This window comes from Vanessa atalanta, chromosome 23, assembly GCF_905147765.1.
Source record: "Vanessa atalanta chromosome 23, ilVanAtal1.2, whole genome shotgun sequence".
Classification (NCBI taxonomy): domain Eukaryota; kingdom Metazoa; phylum Arthropoda; class Insecta; order Lepidoptera; family Nymphalidae; genus Vanessa; species Vanessa atalanta.
In genome coordinates, this window is record NC_061893.1 from 4,495,738 (window position 1) to 4,509,888 (window position 14,151).

General features: G+C 30.3%; 1 protein-coding gene across 2 annotated transcripts in view; it reads right to left on the reverse strand.

Annotated features, from left to right (window-relative positions):
- LOC125073007 (lateral signaling target protein 2 homolog) overlaps positions 1 to 13,069 on the reverse strand; it is a 61,734-nt gene extending 48,665 nt beyond the window's left edge. For both annotated transcript variants that reach the window (XM_047683662.1, XM_047683661.1), the window contains exon 1: positions 12,851 to 13,069. In XM_047683662.1, coding sequence (XP_047539618.1) covers positions 12,851 to 12,913 — 63 coding nt within the window. In that variant the 5' untranslated portion in view covers positions 12,914 to 13,069. The remainder of the gene's footprint in view (positions 1 to 12,850) is intronic.
- Between the last annotated feature and the right edge of the window lie 1,082 nt (positions 13,070 to 14,151).

Below are 14,151 nucleotides of genomic sequence, written 5' to 3' on the forward strand. Positions count from 1 at the left end.
ATTATCGAACTCTAAATTCATTAAATTAAGAATTATAAAGTTTATGCTACTATATTAAAAAGCCACTACCATTTTGAATAATGCACATTTTTTTGTGTTAGACATGTCTATTTTTAATAAATAGCATTACATCGAACAACTCAACAAACGAGACTGATATTTGGCAGGGTAATACAATCAACAAAGAATAATTAATTCTATTGTTATTTAGCAGCACTATACTATGTATACCTATTGCTCGTTGGTCTAGTGGTTAGCTTATAAGGCTGCAGATCCAAAGGTGCTGAGTTCAAACCTAGGGTCGAGCCATTAAAAAGTTATTGAATTTTATCTATAGATAATATAACGGTGTCTTATTGATTTTCACTAGCTAGGATCTATTACAGATTTTGTAGGGCTTGCTAGGGTTTTAATATACCTATTCATAAAAATAAATGTTTGTATAATTGTCCTATATACGTTCCTAAGCCATCAATGTCATTGCGAAGCTACTTTCTAAGCAAGATTTATTCTTGGTAATATACTCGTCCTTCAATAAACTTTTTAAGGAGACACCCATGCGAAACCGCAAAACGGTAGCTAGTAAATGTTAATGACACTAAAATAATAAGTTTCAAAATGGAAGCCGTTAAATCGATAAAAAACCTACAACAATCTCAAATGCGACAATAATAATCAAAATGTCTTCACCGAACAAAATGTTCAATCTATACTAATATTATAAATGGGAAAGAAACTTTGTCAATCGGTTTGTTATGCTTTCTCACTAAGCCGATCATCATCCTCATTCCCTTATCCCAATTTTTACTTGGGGTCGGCGCAGCATGTCTTTTTTCCATACTTCTCTGTCTGGCGTCATCTTACAAGTAACATTCTTTCTAACCATATCGTCTTTCACACAAGATGAGACACAAGACCTTCATCACAACATGGTCCTCATTTCTCACTAAGCCGAATTTGATTTAATTAGGCATGAAGTGAGCTTTAACCCCAAAGGACATAGGCTTTTTAACCTTAAACCTAACCTAACCTAACACGCGGACAAAGACGCAGGCGAAAACGAGTCTAGTTTATTATAAATTCCTTATCAACTTTATATTTAAAACTTATATATATATATTTTATTTAAAACGCTCAGGCTAAATCACACTTGAATGATAATATAATTTCACTAGTAAAGTGAAGAATGAAGTTACATTGCACTTGAATGGAAATTCGTGCGTTTCATATTAAATTCATGTTTTTGGTCACGGAAGCAAGAAACTAGCCAACTGCGCAAGACATATGTTATAGTTAGTTCAGTATATATAGTGCCAGCAAACGCAGGTGGACTCTCTTTTCCCGCACACTAATAATCCAAAATGACGGCAATCAAACACAGCCAGACATAAATGAAATTGGTAGTACCCACTCAACAGATATTCTACCGCAAATAGTACTATTTATTACTGAATAGTTTCATTAGTTTAAAGGGTAAGTGAGCCAGTGTAACTACAGACACAGAACATAACATCTTAGTTCCCAATATTGGTACCGCATTGGCGATGTAATTAATGTTTAATATTTCATGTTTATGAGTGGTGGTGACTAACTACTATCAAGTGGCCTATGTCCGACCGCCTCGACAAACTCCAATTCTACCTGAACTAATGTATAATATTTGACATTTAAAATTTTATAAAAAAAAGGTCTCATCATTTTCGTCGCAAAATGTAGATGAGTGACCTGCGGTTTACAATGAATTTAATTACAAAAAATAAGTGTCGTAGGTTTCGAAAAAAAGCTTTTGAATAATCAGGAAGTTTCACGGGAGACCCACTAGTTAATTTTTTTAATGTCTTATGTCATTGGGACAATTACTAATATTCCTTAAAATTGTATTAGTGCGTCATCCTGTGACAGCTTTACAACCCAAATACGTGACCAGCGATATCATCTTCAATCTGTGCCAATTACATAAAGAAAAATTAATTGTATTTTGTTTAATCGCCTTATATATAAACTATTAAATTTAAAATGTATACGCGATCGTATATAACAAAAAAATATAAAATATGTCATTTAACGTAATATAGAGGGTGTGTAAGGGTAAGATCGACACTGGGGTAGGATGGATCGATCGATTTCCGACTGATTTGATTTTTTAATTGATTCTGTTATCCAGGCGATACAAGCTTATCGGCTCAAGCAAGATACAACATGTGCTCCGGTCGAGTTCTGACAAGAGAGTTCCCCTAGTTGTCATGTTCTTACTTTTATATTGTTTTTGACACAACTGTCGGCCGTGATGTTTACAACTGCCTAACGAGGGAAGGCGCCGTCAAGCTTATAAAACTTCTATTGACTGATGAACAACATATAAAATGTGTTATCCAAACACACCAACATAAAAAACTACCTAAACACACTATAGATGAAATTTCATTTCAAATATTTATTTATGTAACGGTTTACATGACTATGTAAAAATACATCATTAATATAAAAGTAAAGTTCCGTTTACCGGAAAACCTATTGAACAGCTCCGTCAGTCATGCCAGTATAGATTGATATTGGAAATGTCGTGTTAACACATTACTATTGAATGAAAGGCTGACGGGAAAGCTAATAAACTGTGTGACTGTACGTCAGACACATCGGAATTGATTGGTATACATAGATTTGAAAATCAAAATATTATGCGTTAGACGCCAGAGATAATAAAATCATGGATTCATCATTCATTAGCCTGACTTAAATGCAGAAATACGTTTCGATACTGATAATCTGTTTACGTGTATTACTGCAAACATTCATTCGCAGTCGTCAAATTCAGCGGTTTTTTTTTTCAATGCCATATGTGTGACACATATTTAGTTTTAATTTTACGTTCGAAATTCTCATCTTTGTCTAAAACTCGTGTGAAGTAGCACACTAACATAAATCAATCTAACTTTAATAAGCCAAAGCTATACTAGCTAGCTAGTACTAAATAACGAACAATTACAACAAAAATCGCAATCATTTCATTCATCAACGCATATGTAGGGCCGTAGCTTTCTAGTACTACGTCAGAGTTACGTTTCCTTGAATGCAGCACAATCGTGACCATATCGCTTTCAATTTAACATTGATTACGAGACTCGCAAAACACAATACGACTACAATATTGTTTAATATTAACTTCAAATGTCAGGAAGAAGACAACTATTGAGATTGTTGATTGAGTCAATAAGTATATAAGAGCCGAGATGGCCCAGTTGCTAAGATCACATGAATCGTAACTGAAGGTTGTGGGTTTGAACCGGGCAAGCACCATTGAAAACATCTGCAATTGTCAGATAAATTAGACATTCTACCAGACGCGTATCTACCAAACATTATTGGAGCAGCGTGATTGATAACCTTCTCAAACTGTGAGGAGGCCTTCGCCCAGCACTTATTTTAAGTTAGTAATTTAACATTAAATGATAATGCCAATTTAAGGGCATCCGGCCATGTTCTTAATTATTTAAAAGTTGTATTTAATTATCAACGAATAAATAATTACTATTATCTAACGTCGCTTAGCGAAGGAAGTAATAATCCTAAGTACCTCATTCATCCGGATTTGCGCACGCGTAATTACGACATTCTGTTTCCCGTAAGATTATCGCAAATTCAAATTTTATTAATTGAATTACGGCCAGTAAATAAATCTTAAATGGGCAACAAATTTATTTTCCTTAAGCAGTTACAAAAGAAACGCTAGCTAGCTGCGTTTTCTACGTCTTAATAGGTAGTTTGTCGAGATTAATCGCTTGTAAATTATGCTAAACAGTCTGAGATCAATTACAACAATTACTTTAAGAGATTCGCTGAAACAAAAAAAAAAAAACACTTCAATACACAAACGTAATATCGCTACTACTTTATTATTATTTACCTAAAAATAGAATAGTTTCAACCCACGCGAAATTATACATTGGACAAGGTCTTTATACCGAGTATGACGTAATGAGTACATCACAGACAGACATATTATCTAATACATGCTATAAAACTGTAACGCGGCCTTGTCTGTACTGTATTCATATTTTTTTTATATCAACCTAGGAGGACATTTTTAGTACAAGAACCTTCAATCGTGTTTGTATATTTCAAGGTAAAAAAAAAACATTTTTAAAAAAGAACATGTTTGTATGTAATAACTTGAAATGTTTTACGTACAACGAAATCGTTCAGACGTAATCGGTCGGTAGTGCGTGAGATTTTATTTAAAGATAAAAATATATAATTTATTGTTTACAAATTCTACATAGTTTGCCAACTGGGCCACCTGGTGGTAAGTGGCCCATAGACAATGGCGCAATAAGAAATATTAACTATTTCTTACATCGCCAATGCGCCACCAACCTTGGGAACTAAGATGTTATGTCCCTTGTGCCTGTACTTACACTAGCAGTTATACTTAAGAAAAGCGATTGCTTACGAGTTACGCTACTCAGTTCAATACTACTTTAAAACTTTAAATTCTATATTAATCTACTAACATTTTAAACGCACGTCATAACAATCAATGTATTAAACCAACATAAATATTTAGAAACCAATTAATCTAAGACATAAATATCATCAATTTATAATTGTCAATACTGTCAATCGAGTATTTGCGTAATTTTAATCTCAGTCGCATTTGTATCTCAAGTCCGTCCGCACTCCTTCACTTTTGTTTCTAAAAACTTTTTCTGCGCAGTCACTTGTGAGTAATTTAAGTTCGGCCAACTTACCGACCTTGCCATGTTCTTAGAGCACTGACGGACAAATACCTAATACAATACTAAAATTTATTAGTAATAAAATTTTTAAATGTGATACAACGTAGTGCCTAATCCTGTGAGTCTGAGATGAAATTTTGCACAAGAATTCTATATGGAATTTGTTTGTAATCCCCTTTCATCGAAAATTCATCACCTAAGAGGTTAAAATTTGGTTTCAAAGTTTGTGTAGAAAGACGTCATTTATGAAAGTTAGAACTAAGGAAAACCTTGCTTATAATTATGAGTAAAATACAGACGAATGAAGCTCTTTTCAAAATTTATCAATTAAAAGGGTGAATTATATAATAAGATACCGGAAAATATAATCAATTTACCATTTACTAAATTCAAAAGTTTATTAGGACTAAAATCATAAATAAATCGTATTATTCATGAAAAGAATACTTTTTGGAAAAAACCGCCTGGATTTAGGCTCGGGTTCCACCTTAGGACACTAATTTCTGTAAAAAAACAGCATTGTAAATCTGTTTATTTAAAAAAAGAACAACTATACCAGTTTCTTGCCGTTTCTTCTCGCTGGAGGCTGCTTTCCGAAACGGTGGTAGTATTCAAATATTGATGATTCATAAACGATTCATTGTGAAGAATAAAATTGATTTGATTTGAAAATTAGGATGAAAATTTAAATGGAAGCTCATAATTTATTACAGATTCGGGCAGTTTCTTATTAACATTTCCGAAGGCATAATAATTAATTAAAAAGAAAACCACACTAAAACTATCTGTTTAGTAATTACTAGACTTGATTTATAAATAATAAGACTCGAGTTCCGTTACGTATTACTCATAAATAACAGTTTTGATACGGATTTTATATCTTCCATTACATAGAGATAAGAGTACAAAAACAATGAAATAAATTTTATATGCACCTTACCGGAATTAGAATAGACGTTATCTTTAGTACCTACTATGGAAATTATGTTCAAAGCTGTTTCTATTTATAAATTACTATTGTAGAAGAAAAACATTGCTAAGAGCAAATTGATTTTTTTTTAATTCTACCCTCCAATTAAAGATATTTAGAACCATACCAAAATGTTATGTAAATCATTTTACCTCTGATATCCAAAGAAAAATTAAATGTTATAAAAGTACTTACTAAGGTCAGAACGTCATAGTCTTCGATTACTATATTAATACCGTGACGTTACTGACGGAGTGTACCCCTAGGAGTCCTACATGGGAGGATTAGCTCTTTACTGCCAATCTAAGCATTTTGAATGAGTTAGGAAAGAGATAAAGAATAAATATCTTCTCTATTCTTTTATATATTTTAAAAACGAATTAACCTCGACTTTATTCTAGATAGGTGACGGAAATTAAATTGACGTTGTATTTACGACAGCTATCAGCTGTCTCAAGATACATTTGCTAAATAATTAGCTCATTTGGCACAAGTATGAATTAATTAAAGTTAAGGAATAATATAATGTCTATATATATATATAGTAAGTCAAGGTCACCAGCTGTTTCTAGCTTTTCGAAAGACGATAACGATTGCAGAAATAACTTTTAAACTAGCGATAGAAAATTATTGTTTTGTGTATCTAATCGATATATGTGTTCGATTATATATTCCATGACTGGTATGTCTATATATATCGTAAAATACAAAACAATATAGGCCTTCGAATAGGTCATTGTTCGACTTATATTAAATGGACTTATATTCGAAATGGAAATCCTACTAATAAAAATCTGCAGAAAAAAATTGCAATTCATCTTGATAAATTTCATTTCATTGAGAATCAACCCAATCACCCAATAAGTGTAAAAACCGAAGATCACGTGCTTAAATTAAGGCAAACAGCACTGAGTGTTCAATTTATGTTTCCAATTCATCTCGTGCTGGAAGCAATCGTGACAAATTTATATGTGTCAAAATTTACACAAGAGGAGATAAGCACATTATATTTATACATAATTATTGTTATTTTAACCTCAACAGTTTAACTGTATTGACTGAATAATACATAACCAAACAGTTATTGATAAGTTAGGTTGCAACGTGTTTCCCAGCCTGAAATACCACAACAAAGTTCTCATTCATTTGTTTTTTTTTTCCTTAATTTATAATGAATGAATTGTTTTACATATTATTAACAATAAGGGTTCAATGTACTCAGTGACATTGTGGTGTCAGAGAATAACAACGGATTGCATGATGTCAATATTTGACAACGATCTAATACCAAATGACCTTATGTGGTGTTTAATTAAACACTGATTTCCTCCGACTACAAAACAACAAGTCAAATTGAGCGCGTGGAACGTTATAGTGAAACAACTTAAGCAAATACAAAATTTAAAGCGAATGCACATTTTTTAATCAAGGTTTTTTTTAATAAATATTCACTTTAATTAATTATTATTGACGAATTAACAAAAGGCACAACTGAGAATATTTATTCGCTTTTGTTACTTCGAAATATATTTTTTGTCATCATGATAGATAATAATAAATAAATATTTATCATTAGAAAGAAGAAGACACAACATTGTCTAACTAACCAGCCCTAAAGCAACATTCATAGATATCATTCGGAAATTAATAGTTAATATTTTATCCAGAATGAAAAACGTCATACAAGAAACTCGAAAATCGAAGACGAATTAAGTTCTTATTGATTTAAATCTTATCATTATTATACCGACTGCAGACATTGAAAGCACTGGTAGAAATTCAGTTTACATGTACAACAAAAACGTAACAAAGCCATCCGCCGCGTCTGTCGTTCATTTAACGCCAATAAACAGACAAGTAATATTAAAATCAATAGGTTTCCACCAATTAAAGGAGTGTTTTACGGTAAAGGTTGTATACTAGTATGTAATGTATATTAATCATAAGTCTCTTTAAAGAAGTCGGAAACATTCATACCGACTGGTGCGCTCGAACTTTAAACGTGTTACGTAGACACATATCTACCCATGAGAAAACGGGGCGGGTAGCTAGTTTAGAATGATTAGAATCAAACACTGAAAATAAACACTTACATTTACATGAATTTCTATACGATTACTGATTAATTTAATTAATAATAAAAATAATACCGTAAGTTCAAAGGCTTTTATATTAGCGATGAAATCATAGCATTGTTATTTGTCACAAAGTGTATTATTAATAAAACTTCATGACCTCTAAGTAGAATATGTTATCGTACGTAATATCGGTCCTTTAACGTCGTTACTGATAAATCACGATTTAAAACAACAAACACGTACTATGAATACGTGTTCGCGATTGAACATTTATAATCGACGAATTCAATCTACATTTTCTTATCTATGGTACAAAGAATTGAATAAATAAAACGATAAACAATTATAGATTTTTACAAACAACCGGAGAAGTTGCATCCAAAATAAGGCTTAAGACGCAAATGTGCCACATGATGGTAGGTTGTAACCTTATTCCTTAGGCACTAACACTACCACAACGACAAGCCTTCTAATATCGTCGCCGTCGTGATGCGTGATCAATTACGGGAATAAGATATTATGTCCCTTGTGCCTGTAATTATACTGGCTCACTCGCCCTTCACAAATAACAGTAACTATATCCTATTCCAATGGAAGTAGGAAAAAAGATAAACAAACCTTAGATTTACGTATTTCATGCGATTTGCTAATAAATCAGCTTTATTGTGCTCTACTAAGAGTTTATGATTAATATATATATTTTTTTTTATAATATAACACTTAACTACTTATATCCACTAAAATTAAAGCGGATATAAGTAGTTAAGTGTAGTACTTCCATAATTCCGATAACAGTTTCGTGGACGTTCAATTCGCCATTTTTTCGCAAATCTATAGTGAATATCATAGATTCATCGAGCTCTCGACCAATGATATGGCGTCAATAAGCAGTCAAATGTTGTTTAATTGCCTTTTCTCCTCTTACGGTAGGAATAGAGTAATACAGTTTTTATTCTACATACATAACTCTTAAAATATACGCAAAGGTTACATACTACAAGAAATATTTTTTTTAAAGACCACTATCGCGTGTTCGCTTATAATTTAAATTATATTTTATTATTCATTGTGAGGACATGCAAACACGATTCACATTATACTTCAATTTATAGGGTCTTATATTTAGATTTGTGTATGGCAACAAATCCATATTAGTAAGCAACTAATAATTGAGGCCACTTTTTTGAATCCATAACTGATAAAATGACTAAAGTAATAAAATAATAAATAGGTACATTAAATTTACACGAGGAGATGCAGTGCGTTTCGAAGAAGGTTTGCGTATCTATACGTAGCATATAATCTATACTATTTTTTTAATGCGAAAGTCTGTCTGTCTGTTTTACATCCAAATACCTATACCCAAATTTAATGAAATGAGCTATTCAGCATCCTTGAACTCCAAGAAAGGACATAAACTACTATTTTTATACCTAACACCTAAAAACCAATCCCTAAATCGTGAGCGAAACCGCGGTCGGCAACTTATATTTTATATATAGAGTGACAAGCCTTATTTTTATTTTTTTGTTGTTCGTATTACTTATTTATAATTAATTTAAAAAAAAAATAGTTTATTTAGCAAATATGTTGTCATAGACATTTGATCGTATTCTTACATATTAATTATTTAAATATTATGTCAATTTAAAATGTTTGCAAAACACCTAAATAGTTTTAATGAATGGCAATAATTCGCGAAACATTTGGCAGTACGACCGAGTTTCACCCGCTATTGGGAAAGCGGTAAAAAAAGTGAAAGTGTGCGAGCGAGATGGGAAGAGGCTCACGACATCTGCCAAACAAGGACAGTCTGACCTCAAGCAACAGCGTCACATAAACGTTATTTTTAAATAAACATTTCATGTGTATTTAATTTATAATAATCATAACAATGATATAAAAGGATAAAAAAGTAATTGATTATTATTACCAACAATGACAAATTTTTAAACAAAAATCAAATATAGGTTACATGTAAGTAGATCTTCTCACAGACAAAAGCGATATAAGGTTAATGGGGTGTAAACTACTTTTGATGAAGACACCACCATAATTCTGATCAATAGCAGTGGCCTACTGACCAACATTGGTCATGGATCACAGGCTCATCACAGACTAGCAAATAATGCAATAGATGTCACTATCAGACTGTGATGGGATATTTTGTGACATGGGAGTGTGCCACTAATTTCCCAATTCAGCACTGATAATTAGGAATCTCACATAAACCCTAAAAAAAATTATTGATGATTTAATTCATAAACCAATGTGAATTTATATCTCTACAGACACCAAAACAATCTATCATGCATATTATTAATAAATACAATGATTATTGAGAATATTATCGATCTATTTGTGTTTCAATTAAAACCACAGATGCACAGATGATTGCAAATAAATAAGATCATTGATTATTCATTGTACCGAACATAAACATCTTCTTTTAAAGCTTAGTTTTTTTATAGTATGTGATATAAAATGTTATCCATTTATTTTCATTCAGGATTAAAACATTCCAAACCGGTTAAAATACTGTATATAATTGAATACTGTAAAATGACATTTCTAAAGTGTTCATCACATGCTTCAATTAAGTATAATATGAAAAATATATTTTAAAACATTCCATTTAAGGGTCATAGCACAAAATTCTATTTGACTACACATACATTTAATTTTTAAGAACAACATAAATAAAACAAAAGTATTTATTATAAAAATATCAATTAATTATATTTTATGAGAAAATTTTTATTACAATTAAAATCACTTTATAATTAGTAGATAAGCAATGTGATAAAAAATCCATATCAGTATGAGACTAATATCATCCATTGTTATTATTTAAAATCCTACAACTAATTGAATTATCATACAAAGTAATATTTATTTGTATATTCAATGTTTTGAATAATTGTTGAATTCACAATATGTGGAATGAATTCCTTAAACTGGAAATTCATTGAACAGTTATCTAACAATGTTGTAAAATTAAAACAACACATTCGAGACAGTAATAAATCTCTCTATACATAGTAAAGTATACTCTATAAAATTAAGAGTATATTATTATTATACTTCTACTAGAAGTGGGACATAGGTGCAAAACTGTACTTTCAATACAATACTGATTGATACAATACTACTAGCTCTTTCTAACCTGTAGGATTGAAAAGGATAGCAAGAGTTTTAGTTCTATAAAATAGTTTGGAAATTCTTGACATCAAAACATTATTTCAAGTTTATATTAATTTATGATAACTTGTCCGAAAATGTTATACATTTGGACAAAGTAGTTGTAAGGTCCCAGATGAGGCTCTAAATAAAGATCTTAGCTTATACTCTATTCCAACCATAAGAGGAGAAAAGCCAAATAAACAACATTAGACAGCAAATTGATTCGATTATTAATTGGTCAAAAGCTTGATTAATCTATGATATTCACTAGGGATATACAAAAAAATTGTGTTTTGAACATCAACAAAACTGTTAGTGGAATTTCGGAAGCTTAAAATTAAGTGAAAATAAGTAGTTAAGTTTAATAGTGTTGTAACATAAATAAAAATATATTAAGTCATAAACTCTTAGTAGTGCATGAGAAAGCTGAGTTATTAGCAAATCACGTGAAATATGTAAATCTAAGGTTCGTTTATCTTTAATCCTACATGGAATAGGCTATACATACTTTTTAAAATACTTTTCAAGTATTTAATATTTCACTTTAAATGTGAATGTTTAACATTAACATATATTAATAAAATGATATATCAATAACACCAGCAGCTGTTTAATTATAACAAGTAAACATAAAACCAGTTTCAATAATATGTTAATGTATTCCTAAATATAAACACAGACATAAGAGGACATGGCATTTGAAGTAATAATAATAATATTAGTAACAAAAAACAAGACTCGGTAGCTAGTGTTTATTAAGTAATTTAAATGCAGTACATTGTGTATAGTTACTGTGTGTAGCTAATAAGAGTAAAAGGGTACATATTAAGTGTGTCATACTTTGCATCTAAGTGTTAAAATAGCTGATATATTCTATTAATGTATATATTTAATTAGTCCAACAATCATTACAAAATTATATGGAATTTTGGAAGACATGTTCTTCTTCTATGTTTAGTTGTTCTTCTCTCTTAATTTTATATAAGGTACTAACAACACACCCCGGCTTGCATTGCTTTGCATTGGTCTTTATCAGAGTGAACCACCACAGCAAATATTTAAAAAATAATGAAGAACAGGTATTGAAATAAATGTTTAAGTTTATCTTACATGAAATCTAAAGAAATTAATTGTTTACAGATAAAATATATTGAAATCTTCTCCATCAATACAATAATCAGAATTGATAACCAGATCCAATGACTAAGTAAACACAGATACAATATCATTTGTTACAATTATTTAATTTCTTTTTAATTTAAAAACATATCTAATCTTAAATCACAATGAAAAAGGGGGAAGTACTTACATGACCTAATAAAGATTTTTTTTTAATTTAATCAATATTTAAAATATATATAAATATATATTCTAATTTGTGAGACAGAGAATCAAGACTTCTTTGTTTTTATTGAGATTTTTGGTATTAAAAAATATATTAATTTTGTTTATGATTTATAAATTTGTATGACAACTTTACTTATAATGACTAACTTAATGGCTTTTTAAATTATTTTTACATTTTTTATTAAATGAAAAACTTTATGTAAGTAAGCATTCACAATATTATGTTGTATTTTATGACGTAAGTTTAAATGAACGCTTCGTATTATTTAACCCTTTCTCTAATTAATATCGAAGATAAGCAATTTAAATTGCCTTGCAAAGTATGGTCGATTAAACAGTAGGTAAAAGGAAAAGAAACAATTAATGAATCACTCATAACAAAGACTTGCAATCGTAAAAAAACCAACTCATCGTGCCTGCAGTTATTGTTACTACAAAAAAAAACAAATATTTCTTTAACGATTACGATTTAAAGGCCAAGCTATAAAACAAATGGGTATAAGGATATTAACACAGAACAATTGTTTTGACAGTACCTTTGGTTTGTAGAACCATTTTCTGAGAGACTCCATTGGACCAGTTTTGTATAACAGCCTCATATGAACTATTCACAACACGATCACACACATTATAAAACAGATTTAGCACCGAAAATCACCACGCAGATGCAAACACAAAAGGAATTTTGCCAATATTTACGTCAAAAAACACAAAAGACGGACATGTTTCACTAATCGCGTTCACGTTTGAGAGTGGTGAATGGAATGAACGAGCAACAGTTCCTCGACGCACGTCACGCAACTTTTCCATTCATACGTCAAACGAATGGTGAACAACAAACTCGGATACTCGTACGATTGTAACCTAATTATACAGAATCAATAGATATAACTAAATTGCACATAGATAATTATTGATATGTTCCTATTGTAAATAATATATTTACAATTGCTTTGACTATGCTTAAACACAAAATTTTAATTTATATTCTATCGAATTAGGTAAATATAAATATTGAGTTAGTATAAAACAACGTTATATAACTTAAAATAGGATCAGTAAATGTTTGCTATATTAATAGAGAAGGGTAATAATTTTATAAATAATTACGTTGCTCCAAGTTTTAAAATTTTGTAAAAAAGTATATTAATATATTTAATTATTACACAAGGAATAAAATAAATTATATTTTAAGTATGTGTCCAGTGCCTTGCAATCTACATCGCCTCTTATGTTACCGCAGAATATTATCGTTACTAAATAAACAAAATCTTAAAGTTCCTATAAATTACAATACGAATAAAATTGTCCTAATTTATATATGCTTCCAAGGGCTTATAGCAGTGTCTTTGATATGTTTTATCATCTCAGATGTCGATGTTTTATATATCACATTGATCTGCTTCTTCTTTTTTTAATAGAGTGCAACAGTTTTTCGTATTGGGTATAAGACAGCTACTGCGGTAAAAACCGTGTCTGATTATTTACGCAGAGAAAACCAAAAATAATAAAATCTGAATTTCTTTACCTGTATTAATTACCTAGGTAATCAGTATCTTATTAGACCCTTACCTATTATAGTCAATTACTTAGACCTATGAAACTAAAACTACAATAAATGTAATCAGTGAAAATTTAAAAGCTGTTGTAGTATGATTACATAAACTTTTATTTGTTTTTAATTCATATAGAATATAAATATCCATATATATAGAAATGTGTAAATGTCAAATGTGTTGCAACAATTTTGAGCAATTTAGTTATTTGTTTTTTTTTTATGATACTTGAATTACGATTAATTTAACTATTTTATTTTCAGGTAGGCTCATCCATAGTC